At 39.1% G+C, this 15,356-nt stretch overlaps 1 protein-coding gene across 4 annotated transcripts in view; it reads left to right on the top strand.

Moving 5' to 3' along the window:
- Auts2 (autism susceptibility candidate 2) overlaps positions 1 to 15,356 on the top strand; it is a gene marked incomplete in the record, with an annotated part of 1,123,237 nt that overhangs the window by 274,974 nt on the left and 832,907 nt on the right. For all 4 annotated transcript variants that reach the window (XM_013520553.1, XM_013520552.1, XM_013520554.1 and 1 more), the window contains 1 exon segment: positions 6,072 to 6,284. In XM_013520553.1, the coding sequence (XP_013376007.1) occupies positions 6,072 to 6,284 (213 nt within the window).

Raw genomic sequence — 15,356 nt, 5'->3', positions numbered from 1 at the left:
CCTTTCCCTTTCCCTTTCCCTTTCCCTTTCCCTTTCCCTTTCCCTTTCCCTTTCCCTTTCCCTTTCCTTCCTGGTACCAGTAATCGAACTCAGGACCTCATGCTTGCCAGGCAGGCACTATGCTGCTGAGCTGTATCCCTGGCTTCATTTCTTATTGTACTAGACAGTTGCACTTTTTTTTTGCACTGAGGCATTGATGAAATCAATGAAATAGTTACAAATGTTGTACGGTAAAGCAACAAAGGACTTGACATACTAAAATACAGTACACAATCATTAATGTCATTTCATGTTGACAAAGCACTTTTTCTTCTTCTCATGGCTTGTTCTTTTCTTTGTAAGTCCTTAAGATCAAATAACTAATAGGTGATGTTCTGTGTAAATGGTGTCCCTTTCACACACACATACACACACAGGCATGTGCAGAGACACATAGAACAGATGCTTTGCAAGTGATGGCTGATCACAGATTAGTTTGGTTGGAAAAATCAGACGGAGACTCTTTCTAAAACTCATTTCATGCATGGCAGGCAAATTGTGCCCTCATTTTCTATTGTCTCTGGCTTTATCTGTAATCAGCAAATGGAGCCCTGCAGCCTACACAGTGTTTCATCTGCAATTTGTTGCTCTCCCTTAGTTTGCAGAAAACTAAACCATCTTATTTTGAAATTCGAGAGTGTAGAGGAAGTCTTTGGTGGAAGACTTTAATTTGAGAGAAGGGAAAGTCAAGAGCAAGATCACCTCTTTGGAAGATGACTGGTGTTGAAGGAAATTGCTTTGGTGCTTCAGTCTTTGAGCCTCTCAGTGGATGTACTGCTGTGACCCTGCCCTCCCATCACCAGTGACCTGAAAATCACAAAACTTAAGCTACTCATGAAACCTATTCCCATCTGTTGTGAAAGGCTAGTACACTTACCCTGTGTATTGCTAGCAAATATGTTTAAATTTTTTTACTAGTCAGGCAGCCTTCAGCTGGTGGCTGATTGGCTTTCTTTCCTGCTTCTTTGATTTTTAAATGAATGCCATTATGAAGTTTTACTAGATGTTTTTCTTACCCTTTTGCCATCAAACGCTTTCTCTCCAAGTGCTTGTGTAGTGAGGCACATTTTCATCTCTACTGTCTTAGGGTATCTGGGTAGGAAGGAGAATTAAATTGACCTAAAACACAATAAAAAGAGAAAAACACACATTTTTTACATAAGTGTAAGAGCCCCCAATGGAAAATAAAGACCTAGAAAAGCAGTAAAACCAAAATGCTTATTTAGAAGTGGCAGTTGTGGGAAAGTAGAATAAAATGTAGGGAGAAAGGTAGCATTTAGAGTTACTTTAACAAGATCTGTTGGTACACAATGTTTTCTATGGCCAAGACACCCATCTCTGATAATATGACAGTTTCTTCTCTCGTGCTATAGGGAGAGATCGTCTGTCACATGGGAATTTTCTTTTCTCCCTAGCTCCAGTGGTAAAGTTTCTTTTCTCATGGTGTCTGGAAGGCAGCATCCCTCTTGTATTTGTTGTTTTTCAAGGGTTTTGGTTTAAAATAATTCTTATGCCAAATGCTACATATTCTGGTAGCATATTCTGCCACCCTCCATTCATTTGCTAAATGGTTTCCTTTCAGAATATGGGGTATAGTCACCCTATTTTCTAGAAAGCCTTGCAGGTAGCCAGGTGTGGTGGCACATACCTGTAATCCTAGCACTCAGGAAGTTGAGGCAGGATAATGTGCATGAGTTTGATGCCAGCCTGGGCTACATACCAAGACCCTGTCTCAAAAAAGAACCCTGCAGGTACTTCTGATGGACAGTTTTCTTTGGAAACCACTTGCCTACCTAGATCATGGTATAATAATGCAATAACAGGCCTTTGCAAATTGCTATTCATTGATCCCAAAAGGTTATTTTAATGAATTTTCATAAATTACATAAATTTTCTCACCATATTATAGCAGTGTTACTGTAGAGAATGGCAAAGTTTCTTTAGTGATATTCTTAAATTATTACTTGGTTGGTGTTATGTGTATACATATGTGTGTATGTATATACATACACATGTATGTAGTTATGGAACTGTTCCTAATGTTGATAAGGTGATTATAATGAATCCTTTTGTCTTTGATTCTTATTGTTTATAGTGAGGCATTTCAGTCATTTTTTTCCTCCAAAACTGTCCATGAACAGTTAAATGATTGTTTTATTTTATACATAGTGAATAGTCAATACATGTTGATAATGGGAATGAACAATGGCCTCATTTATTCAGGTTTGTAACAGAGGGTCTATACAGAAATTTATAAATGAAGATACAGCTTTTAAAAAGTTAAGATAATCTTTACTCTTTGAAAATACAAACTTCTTACATAATATAAACTTTTTCAAGTCTCTTTTCTCTTACCTATTAAGTCACCACCTCTATATACCCTCTGATCTACTCCCACCCCATGGAAAATTTTAATATTAATTGGAACTAAGATGATTGTATTACTGTTGCCAAGACTTCAGCAAGTCTCTTACAAGCTAATGTCACTGCATGGGGTCCATTTGCTCTGTGTAGCTATTCTGCAGCACAATGAGAATGCCTTGATTAATATGCTACATGAAAATAAAATGGATTTGGAAATATTATAACATACTCTCATAAATATTAATTCACATTTGTATGGAATTGCACATAATTTTCAATATACTTTGGAGGCACCTTCAGTATGAAAGATTTGATCTCTAAAGACAATGGCATAATTTTTTGAAAAGTACACTTACTAAATACCAGTTGTTTATTAATCGGATACTCTGCGTCTGTGTGGTGTGGAACAGTAGGTGGTATGGAACAGTAGGACAAAGCAAGAGTTTTCTTTTACCCTATATATAGCTTTTGTATTACCTTTAGAAAGTAGTACAATTATTTCATACTATATAGAAGCAGCTCAGATGAAACTCACCTGATTTCTTCTACTACTGTTGCCATTATTCCTGAGTGTCTTTTCATGCAGCTGACTGTTTTATTTAAATGTAACACTAAACACTGAACATTTTTGAATTGAACAGATATGTGACAGCCAACCAAGGTGGTAGACAGTGGACAAAGGAATTCAATTTAGCATACATTTATTCAGCCTTTACCACATGTTAGCCATACTGTGCAAAAGTCTGGGCTGGGAATCAGTGGCCTTTGCATTTGCTTTGATCTCAGGTTGTCGCCTCATTGCCTCAGAATGACCCTCATAACAGAGGGAAAATCATCTGCGGTGGTAGCAACTAGAAGTTAGACCCAGAGCCACTCACTGGCCTTATAGAACTTTATCTTTGATATTATTAAGTCTGTTATCTGGAATATTTTCTTGGTCCAAGGATGGGTCTTTCCTCCTTTTGGGATTTCTTGCTGTTTACTGTGATCCTTCTTGTATGCTTGGCAGTGCCTGCCAAGTACATTGGTTTCCTGCCATTATCAGTGTTTCTAGCTTGCTTTGCTGTTTATTGGTGGTAATTTAAAATATTTTAAAAATCACTACTGTGCTTTATCATTACTGCACTTTATTGGCTTTGGTGTTTTAGCTTGTTTTCACTTTTATTTTTGTATTTAGCAAGCATATATTGATTACCTATTTGCTTGACTTATATGAAACAGTTATTATATGAAAAACTGAGGTTATTGACATTAGCTGCCTAATCTTTTCCCTCTTTCACTTTTTTTGAGGGATTACACTGCCAGCTGCACAAGGCTGCTGCACAAGGCCTATGCACAAGCTGTTTTCTCTGCTCAACCTTTCAGACCTAGATCAAATAAGAGGCATTTCCTCAGCCCTAACACTCTGCTCTGGTGTACATTATTTTGCTCAGTTTTAGCACCCTTTATTTTTCCTTTAGAGCTGGTTAGTCAATTTGCACATACTATATATTTGAATGATTTGGTTAGCATTTGTCCCTTAAATCCTAGGACCTCTAAGGGTAGGAAATTTTCTTCATACAGTTGTCTTCCCAGCATCTGTACTGGTCAGTATTAAGTGTATTCTTGGCATGATATTGAGTACAATATTTGTTGAGTAAAGACCTGAGAACAGAGTGCTTTGCAATAAAAGAAGGGTCTCCCTGAGTTGGCAGCAGTTCTAAGAGTCCTTGTAGTAGGAAAGGAAGAATATGCAAGGTGAGGCTAGAGTGTAAAGCCTGTATGAGCCCATTCAGGTTATTATAATAAAATAATGTAAATCGGGTCACTTATAAAAAAGGAAACATTTGTTTCTCCCAGGACTGGAGGCTAGCAAGTTTAAGATTAAAGGGCCGGCAGAGTCAGCATCCAGTAAGGGATGCTTCCTCAGAGATTATCTCTTAGCTGTTGTTCTCATTGTGGAAGGCACAAGCAAACTGCTTAGGTTTCTTTTATAAGAGGACTGATCTCACTCTTGAGGAGTTCCCTTTATAATGAAACCATGCCCAAAGTTCCCTCCTTGTGATTGTATCTCCTTTGGGGGTGTTATGGTTTATGTCTGTGTGTCCCCCCAAAGCCTCATGCAGAAATGGGGCAGGCTATTAGAGTTTGAATATGGGTGTGAGAGCTGCACCCACCCGGGAGTGGATAGTTTACATATGTACGGGAAAGGAAAAGGGTGCTTGAGGACATTCCTCCCCCATCCCGCCCTGGTGTGTGCTTGCGGCTTAGCTGTGTTCTGCCCTCCTGAGCTGCAGCTCTTTGCCGTGTGCCACTCTGCCTTATAATCTGCCAAGTATGGACTGAAACTTCCACGAACTGTAAGCAAAATAAACCTTTCCTTCCTTAATTTTGGGCGTCAGGTATTTTGTCCCAGCAGTGAGAAAAAAGTAACCAAGACGGGGTGTGTGTACAAATTTCAATATGTAAATGTGGAGACATCACAATACTCAGGCATTTGCAAGAACCTAGGTCTCAAGCTAACAGGCATGACTAATTTGAGGAAAGATGTTGAGAAGCATTGTATATGTCAAGTGGTGAGTGCTGGGGTATAGTAAAGCAGCTGAGTACATAATTACCTTGAAAATACTGGATATGAAAGGAAAGAAAAAGTAGTACTTGCAGAAAGATAATGGGGAATTTTGATTTATTTCATTTTTAAATGTACCATTATGATGGCAGAATCTGAGAGTGAAGCTAGATGAAGGAGCATTTTCTGTTTGAAAAGGATCATATCCCTTCATTTATAAATGATTGAAGGTCAAATCATTTTCATTTTAGCAGTTAGTGTGCAGAGGATTTCTCAGGGTTCAAATGACAGATCATTTATTTGATGTTCTGTGAATCCATTTTGTACAAGGGATCAGGATTGCATTGACTTACTCCAAGACTCCTAATGAAGAATGTCAGGGTCTGGACTGAACTCAGGCCCTTTGATACCTCAGAAGACACAGAACTCTACCAGGTCTTGTGGACTGAAATTCTGGCCTAGAATATCTACAAGTGTGGCTCCCATTGTAGGACATTGATTACTCATCTCCTATCCACCCCCCATTTCCACCCACATACAAGAATAAACAAAAGTTCTTGCTGTTGGTCTTGGTGATAGTACTGTCATTACATTTTACAAAGAAGGTGGAAATTAAGGATACTCAGAGTAATGCGGTAAAAGTATAATGCATTAAGGAAACATTTTAATCATGAATTGACAGTTTCTTTCTTGCTGGCTCACATCCACCTGGCTCTGCTACATTCAATCGTGTGCATTTTCTTTAGAATCTAGCGTGCACTTAGGACTTTTTGGGGGGAACATACAGTAATTGATGTAATAATTTGGAAAGTAAGTGTATTGAGCTTCCTGTGGGAATTTCATGTGATGAATCTGGCACTGAATCAAGTCACTATCCCAGGGACCAGTGAAATCACTTTCCATGGACAGTTACTTTGTGCTTTTTGATTTTTGTGCCTAACAAGAATATATAGGATATATTTGTGGTGCCCTTAATGATTCAGATAAGTTAAGCACCATAGTTCATAGTTTTAGGTATTATATCCCTTTTTCCTCTCTCTCCCCACTTTTTACTAATACTACTTAACCGTGTGACCCTAGATGCCTGTGTAACCACCATTTCCGTCCTTCTCTTCTACAGAAAGATGTAGCACTTAAGCCTCAGGAACGTGTGGAGAAAGGGCAGACTCCCCTGAGTAAGAAGAAACGAGAAGCACTTACCAATGGCTTGTCTTTTCATTCAAAGAAGAGCAGGCTCAGTCATCCACACCACTACAGTTCAGATCGAGAAAATGACCGCAATCTCTGCCAGCACCTTGGGAAGAGAAAGAAAATGCCGAAGGGACTCAGACAGGTGAGGAAGTTTGAGTTTGTTCATTGCTATGGCCTTCTCAGGTGCCTGTTGCTTGGTGGTTCTTCTGAACAGGTGGAGAAGATATCCTTGGTGTGATGCAGAAGTGACTGCTCCCCAGAGCTGTGTACTTATTTCTAAATGAATATAACCCTAGTCTCTGTGCTTTTTATTAGGATTTAAAACTTTATCAAATACCCTTTCAGGCAGATGTTCTGTGTACAGCAAAGCTCCATGGTGGGTGAATGGTGCTTAAGGTAGACTGACGTCTTCATAATCATCAAGATGGCTTGTGGAGAGAGGGCTTCGTAATTAGGACAAACAGAATAGAGAAATTTGGCAACGTACACTGTGTAGCTCATGGTTCTGAGGTGCTAGAAATGATGGTGTGTGCCAGCCATTCCTTGAAAAAGACTCATGTTTTCCATAATACTCAAGTATTGTGGCATGTGGGAGAGCATGGGCAAAGGAATGAGTTTGACTTTTGGTGCCTTAGTTGTTCTCCCTAAGCCGTAACTCAGGATTATCTTTGCAAGATCTGCTGATGAAAGAAAAGTCTTGGAGAGGGGTGCTCTGGCTTGTTAATAATTAAGTTTCAGTGATACACAAGCAAGTACAGCTCTTGGCATCTGGGGAGCCTTTATGCCTGTGGAAATTCCCAAATGAGATGGAATAAGAATATAGAACAAAGCTGTTTATAGCAAATTTTCTACACTAATAGGGAGGCTTTAGTGCTTGTGGAGTTTACCTGTATCCTGGGTGTGCTTTGTTGTTGTTGAGACTATTGGGTGGGATTGCCTATCATTTGAAGGAACCAGAGGAAGGAAGTTGTGTTCACAGAACAGGTGTTGCTAATTAGAAGTGGAGAGAGTAATTTCTAGATTGAATATGTTTCTTTGCAGAGGGAAAGATCTGAGATCATACAATACAGTGTTTCCAAAACCTCATAACCATTAAAATTATAGCATGAACCTTACTAAACATAAATTCCTGGCTTCTTCCTAGGATCTAATGAAGGTTGTAGCTTAAGAAACTTTCAATTTGATAATGGTCAGGTTGGTTTGGAAATCACTTGTATGAGGCATCAAGTGTGTATTTTGGGTGATAATTTTTATTTAAGAAATTAAAAAGCTCAAAAGCACCAAGAAGATGTAATTGGAAGTTTGGTGTCAGAGTTCAGCTTGATGAGTAATGAAAGATATAACACCTGGAGCAATAAGTTTCAGTATAGACTTGAAGACATCCAGTGTAATGCTCTCAAATGTGGCACTCTGGGCAGTATCTGCAAAGGTGCACATGTAGTCTAAACTCTGAGCTTGGAGCTCTAACAGTAATTACTAATGTTTATCTATACTTGGATCTAGTCTACAGGTATTCATTGAGGCAGTTTTATATACAATAACCTGTAATTCATACTACAACCCTGCCTGGTATGTAATTATCATGGTTAATTTACAGATGTGGAAACTGGGCTCAGAGATACAGTGGTTTTTCAGAGTTCATGTAGCAGTAAGAGACAGAGCCAGGTTTATGCTCAGTTTCTCTGTACCCAGTGTTTGCTTGGTTTCCTCTGTTCTCTGTTTTCTTCATTTGAGATAAAGATTTAGAACAAAGAGAAAGAGGACTGCAGGTCAGAAGATAGGAGTATACAAGTACTTCTATAAACTACATGGTTAGTTTTGTCAGCATAACCTCGGTCATAGAAATGGCCTCTGAAGACAAACAAGAAATGGGGTAGAAATTCTCAGCTCAAAGGTGGATAAAAAGATGGAAAGTTTGAAAATAACCAAATTGCTCCTTTCCATGTGTGAGGAAAGTAATTATTCCCAGTGGATAAAAACTGTAGTCTTACCACCTCCTCTTTTCCAAGCATGCCTGTCCTCCCAATAGTGTAGTTGTAAACAGTCTCCTTACCCTGTCAGGCAAGAAACCAATTTATTTCTTACCTGAATACCAAGCTTTGAACTCTTATCCTTGATTCTTCTTCTCCTTGACTTGATCTCACTTTTCTCCTCTCTTCTTAAAGTTCTTCTTTCAATTTTGTGAAGCCTTTAGTTCCCACTTTCTCTGGGGGTGTTTATGGTCATAAAACAGTGGTAGGATGGTATGCTTATGATTTGAGTACCTTTTGGTCTTCATGGTCAACCTTCTGGTACTAATTGTATTTGAAATGAAAGTTATCCACATTTGAGGTACTATATTTGAAAGGTAAATATGTTGACAATTTGTAAACCATAAAGAAGGAAAGAACAAGTCATATTTTTTGTTTATTTAAGGGTTTTAAAACAAATAGTATTTTCTCATCTCTAATGTTGATGTCTAAATATACTATCCAATCAAGTGGATATACTTTTTCCAGTAAGAAGGAAAGCAGAAGCCGATAACTGAGATAAGGTCATAGTACTCTTCACTTGTAATATTCCTAGTATCCTATGTGCTATTATGAGTCCTGTTGTGGTTTGGGGTTTGTTGAAAGGGGAAACAGTATAATACCGGACACATACTTTATAAAATTATTTATAGTAGTCACCTAAAGAATTATATACAAGAGAGTGCAGGAAATCTGTACACTAAAGACCAGAGAGAATACAGCGGAGGGCCTGGATCCCATGGAAATGTCCTGCATAGTTCCAGCTGAAGACCTAGAGCCCATAACAATGCCTCCCATGAATCCAACTGGAGGCCTAGAACCCACAACAATGTCTCATGCCAGGCCTGTTTCACAGATCTACGCTGGAAGGCCCAAAGGTCAGTGGTAGAAGCTAGAAAGTCTGTGACAGTGAGATGAAGGATCTGTGCTAGCAGGCTTAGGGATCGACACTGGAGACAGATAGTTATGCACAAAGTCAGAACTAGAGCCCCCCCGCCGGCCCCCGAGGGTACCACAGCCATCCTCAGCAACAGTGAGGTCCTGAGCTCCAATGAAGAAGACAGCTGAGCTCCCATCAGAAAACGCAACACAGCAAGCTTCTCCAGGAAACTTGCAGTGCACCATCTTCCCCTCCAGAGCCAGGAAGTGATGTTCAAAGTGAGGACTAGAGATCCCCAAAGTGAATCAAAGCTGTGTTCAATGCCAACAAGGTCCCGAGCTCCTTGGAGGATGAAAACAGCCAAGTTCATTGGGAAAGCCAGCATGACAAGCTCCTCCAGAAGCACCAACAGGTCCTTAAAGCTTCTATCAGTTCCCAAAAGGCTTTCTTCTTCTTCTCCAGTTGTGCCTCCTATGCATCTGGCAACAATCTCAGGTGGGCCTCCGACACTCAGCACCACTCTTAACTCAGTTGAGCTGGGTGTTATAGGTTGACCATCAGTTGTCAGTCCACCACAAGCCCTAAACCAGTAACTGTGTGGAAAATGAGGGATTGGGATTAGAAAATTTTTCAGTCTCCTTTTTAAGTTGCATGATTCTTTAATTTGTGGATAACAGAGAAACATGTTGTAGAGGTCTGTAAAGGAGAAACATAGTAGTCTGAATATAATTTTGTTTTATCATCTAGCAGCCTATAACTTTCACCTCTGCGAAGACAGTTAAAGAGAGGAGTCAGATGCATTTGTAGAGGTATGGTTATTTATACATCCACTTAGACAAATGCTCTATGCTTTGGGATCATTGGTAAAAAGTAGGATGCAGGTGTTTAATGGCCACAGTAGATGTAGAAAAGCTTGCTGTAAGAGTAGTTGAAGATTGCTTCCCTCTCACGGTAGATGCCTTTACATTTTGTCACTTTTTTTCCGCCTTTGCTTTTTAGCAGATAAAGTCAGTAATCTGTCTCAGATGGCAGAGGACCTTGAGATGAGAGTGAGCCATGACGAGCATTTCTAAATTAATGGATTGTCCTTTAGTGCCACTTATTGAGGGAGTTATGATCTGAAGAACTATAGATACAAGCAAGCCGTAGGAGGTGTGAACTTCGTCTTTATTTCCGACTTGAGGAAAATAAATTGTTTGCATCTTATTAGGAATTGGTACTTCCTGAGTAAGCAACTTAATACACAGTTTTCCTATAATTATGGGATGATGTTTCTCCTCAGTAGAGAGGAAATAACAACTTCTTCCCTGAGAATCCATTGAAAGCAACTGGTCTTTTACTCTGAGAGTACAATGATAAACTTTTAAGAGAAAAAGGTGTAGTTTTGAAATTAAGCTGCATTTTCTTCTCTTGTCTGGTTATGAAACCTGGACTCTTATGTGTTTCCGTTCTGTCAAAAGAAAGCTTTTAAATTGGAGTTTAACTTATTTCTTGGATTATGTTTTTAAGCATAAATATATACTGAGTGTATCAGTAGCTTTCCTGTCACTGGGACAAAATACTGGACACACATAGCTTAGGGAGGAAAATTTGATTTGGGTTCATGTTTTCAGAGTTTGGTCCATGGTAGAACAGCTCCAAGGCAGAAATGGCATGGCAGAAGACTTGACAGAGAAAAGCTGCCCAATCCATAGGAACCAGAAATGAGAGGGATCCAGGAACAAGAATACTTTCTTGTCCTTTCAGGTCCTTCCATGAACTACCTCTTCTGACTAGGGCCTGCCTCCTAACAGGATATTTAGCTATAAATGTATCAGTGGATGAGTATAGTGTCCTCGTGATTGAATCACTTCCTAAAAGCCCCATCTCTCAACATGTGAGGCTTTGGGGGATATTTTAGATCTAAATCATAACACTGATTAGAAGATACTAAGCTGACAATTATTCCTGCACATTACTGCTTTTTTGGGGGGAGCGGTGTGGAGACAGGGTCTCCCTATTTAGTTCAGGCTGGCCTTGAATTTGCTATGTAATCCAGGCTGGTCTCGAATTTGAGGTGATCTTCCTGCCTCAGCCTCCTGAGTTCTGGAATTATAGGTATGTTCCACCATGCCTGGCAGTTGCATTTTTTGATATGCCAAATTTGAACACTCCTTAATTCCCGAAGGATTTACAAAAAAAAAGGAAGATAAGAGCAAGTTACCTCTTGCACAAAATAATGCATGCCTTTCTGACCTCTCTAGCCTTATCCTTGCTGTACATAGAACTACTAAGTGCTTGTGATGTGAGTACCAAGACATTATATCAAACAGTTTCAGATGTTACTAGTAAGACTAAAGTCCCCTACTTTTCCTCTTAGATTTGGTGATGGGGAAATCAAAACTGAGATTGTATAGGTCCTTTCTGTGTGAGCACTGTTTTGTAATTGAGAAACACAGGGAAGTCATGTGTTATCAAGTTTACCGTACCTACCTTACCTTACTTTATCTTACCTTACCTATGACTCTAGGGAGCAATTTTTGAAAAATTACCCCTTCTCTGAGCACTGAGTGAACTCAGTTTTTCTTTCAATATATCTAACTTCTAGAGTACAGGGGACGTTTTTAAAATGTATTATTTTGTAGTTTAAAACACAGAGAAAGTAAAGGGGCTTTAAAAATAGAGCAGGAGTGATGAAAAGTTAATGAGAGTTCAAAGAACTCTCAGATTTGGCTCCAACTGGATTTCTAAATCTCCATTTAGTCCATTAGTTTGTCCTTTTTTTCTAGTATGAACTAAATCAGAGGAAATAGGCTGAAATGTGTTACAAGCCGTTTTTAGGTTGTATAAACTTTGCTAATGAATACTGCTTTTGAAAATCAATGGATGGATCATCAAAATGAATCCCAGAGTTTTCCCTCTAACTGACTTTTAGGGGGCCAAAAGCCATTCATCAGGAGCAGACTTTCCCAGAAAAGAGGTTAACCTATTGAGATTTCTTCTAGTTGGAGGTGACTAAAAGAATGCATCCATTTGATCAGAAAATAAAGAAATTTGGGAATATGTCAGGAGGGAAAGCAGGTAGACTCTAACCTTGCTGTTAGGGATGGCTTATGTGGGAATGCCTTACATGGTTTAAAAGCTTTAATCAGGTTGATCTGGATTGGTATTGCTTGTAAGGAACAGAAATTTGCTTTTCTCTCTAAACTAGTACGGTGGAGTCAAACTTGGTGGAACAGTTATAATTGACATTGTAAATTGTAGACACCAAAATGCGTGCTGATTTCTAGAACAGGGACCAATCCTAGTACCAAGTCTTGGAAAGTAGAGCTGTTATTAAAGCTGTGTGTGGTGGTTGCATTTGCATTGTGTATTGGCCTTGCACGTTGGCCTTTCGGAGTACATGACTGTGAAGGTGTAGAAGGGCCCAGGTGACTAAGATATCAGCTGCATTTCTACTCCTGATGGAGTGGTATATTCAAGTTCATGTTCCTTCCTATTGTGACTGTTTGCTGTCAGAGGCTGGTCCTTCATTTCAGTGAGACTTACTCATGGTGCCTGAGGACCTCTCTGTGAAATTTGTTACTAATAGAAATTACCTTGTATTGTCTCCCTAGTGTGAAAAGCTGAAAGAGTAAGTAAGATTCAAAATGTACAATAGATATTGTAGAATGGGAACTTCAAAAGGAAAGAGAAAATGGGATGGGGGAATAGAGAAAAGAAATTACCTTGCAAATGAGATTTTATAATGGAAAACTTTGGTTAAACATATCCAGTTCAGGTCACATTTCTGAAGACCTGCTAATTAGTATTGGGTGGAAATCTAGGCCAAAAACTGCACAGGTATTTATTGAGCTTGACTCTGGAGTCTATATGTTTCAGGGAATCAGAGCATTTGAAATATGAATGTAATTTGGGGTTATACTTTCATAATCCAAAGACATATGAACTTTGCTATGTGCTCTTTCATAAATACATTTGTTATAGTGGTTCAATGCCTGAAGGTACCTTGAACTATTATGAAGAAACGTGAAGCTCAGTAAGCCAGTTTTACCTCATACTTCAGAATTTGAAGTTTCATGTGTTAATTGGGATTCCATTTGCTTTTCAAGAATTGTGTAGTCAGGTAAAGGCTGTGAACTCTGGTAGTGAGTGAAATTCTTTGTGCAGACTTTTTTCCCTTGCCAAAACTACACTAATGAGAATAAAAATGCATAGGAAAAATTGAGAAAATTAAAATTGCTTTACTGTCTCTCTTGGAATCTTGACTGACTTGAATAAGATGCCAGCTTTTAACATCTGGTTATTGAGAATCCCCAGCCCACAATGGTCTGAGTTCAGGGATAGCTATATATAATAGTATATTGGAGGTATTGCTTAGCAATTGAGATTGATAAAACCAACACCAGTATAATAATGAGCTATATGAAGGGTAGTGTTTAGGAGGTTTGTTTCTGTTCCTTCTCTTTCTTTTTCCCTCTTTTTGAGATGGAATCTCACTCCCAGTGTTGCTCTCATTGGTCTCTAGTTTTTATTCTGATCTTTTTAATCTTGCTCTTCTGAATGAGGGGACTTCAGGTGTTTGCTACCAAGCCGGCAAAAGATTTTTGTTTCACTTGAGCTTTTGGAAACAGTGATGATTTACTGTTTTTATTCTGGATTATCTGCTCTTCTGTTTCCTGACTATAGATATTACGGTATAACAGTGATGGCAAACCTTTTAGAGGTGAGCGCCCAAACTGCAACCTAAAACCTACTTATTTATCACAAAGTGCCAACACTACAATTCAACCTGAGTATTGAGGTTTTAGTTTAATTTAAAAAAAAAACAAAAACAAAAACAAAACTTACACGTTAACATCTTTTGTCTTAAAAGGAAAACAACATACATGCCATAGGTCTGCCACCACTGGTCTAAGATATAGTCTATGAACCCTGAATGTTCAGAAGAGCAAGCATAATCATCTGTGGAGTGGTGCTGCCATTATAATTTTAGTAAAAATCTGTGGGAAGCCTCTCCAGTAAGGGTGTGGCTGTGTGGCTGAGTTTGAGGTAGGCTTCTGGGTCTACTGTACTGTGGGCCTGTTGTAGTTTAGATCTAAAATATCCCTCAGAATTCTTAGGAGTGCACAAGGTGATTGGATCATAGGGGAATTTTTTCCCTCAGTGGGTTAATTCACACATGAATCTATACCTGAATGTGTTGTTGGAAGTAGAGCCTGTTAGAAGAGTTTGGCCACTAGCATGTGGCCTAGAAGGCTGTATCTTCCTTCCTGACTCCTCCCTTGCTCTCTGCCTCCTAGCCTTCATGATGTAGCTGAGGCCTTCCTCTGCTATTCCCCTCTGCCGTGAATTTTCTGCTTTGGAACCAGCGAACCATGAACTGAAACCATGAGCTAAAATACATCTTTACTCCTTTAAATTGTGGGTGTCAGATATTGTATCCCAGTGATAAGAAGGTGACTAAGATATAGTACCATTGGAACTCAGTGCTGAACACCTCTTAGTAAAACCACAGTGGAACCTGGGGATGGAAGATGTGGAGGAGGAGGAAGAAGGGGCGGCGGGGAGTGGAGGGGAGGATACAGTTCTTGATTCTGAACCATTTGTGCTTCCAGCTTCAGAGCCCTGGTGTTGTCAGCTAAGTTTAATAGAAAGCTACTGTTGTAGAGACATATGCTAGTTTACATGTGTCTGAAGAAAGCACCGCCATATCTTTCAGCAAAAAACCCTGACACTAGAGCACTTTGTTCATGAGTGGCAGAAGTGAGACTGACAGTGATGGTGAACGTTTTAGAGCTTTCAGTGATACTAACAGCCCATAGTGATACTAATGGGTGCCACAGGTTCACCACCACCTGGCTGGGACCTACAGAGCCATTAGATTACAAATCACCCCCTCCTCCAAAAGAATTATAAACATTGACTTAAAAAGGGTATGACACATATCTACTACTTATCAAGTAAAACCTATAGAAAGAATAAATAGGAAAAAGAAAGTACAATTAAGATGAGCAGTAATTCAGCTTAGGTGATCCTGATCCCTATATGAATTGTTTCACAAAGAAAGAATTTGAGGGGTGTGTGTGTATGCATGCAGAAGTATATTAAGGGCTACTTAAGCCTTGTATATTCCTAGGGCAGTGAGACATATAGAAGTATAAAGCAACAAGAGAGATTCTTCCCTCTAGAATCCATACATTCCTACAGTAAGACTGCTTGAATGGTGAGAGAATATGTCTTTTTCTTAACAAGGTCTATCTAGTGCACTTTTGGTAATTGATGAGGGTAGGACAGAACTACTTTTCTTTATTTAAAACTACATTTCAGTTTTTTTTTTTTTTTT

The sequence above is a fragment of the Chinchilla lanigera genome, unplaced genomic scaffold (assembly GCF_000276665.1).
Source record: "Chinchilla lanigera isolate Chin_1 unplaced genomic scaffold, ChiLan1.0 scaffold00055, whole genome shotgun sequence".
Classification (NCBI taxonomy): Eukaryota; Metazoa; Chordata; class Mammalia; order Rodentia; family Chinchillidae; genus Chinchilla; species Chinchilla lanigera.
The sequence above is the reverse complement of the archived record's forward strand: the minus strand, read 5'-3'. Positions and strand labels throughout refer to the sequence as shown.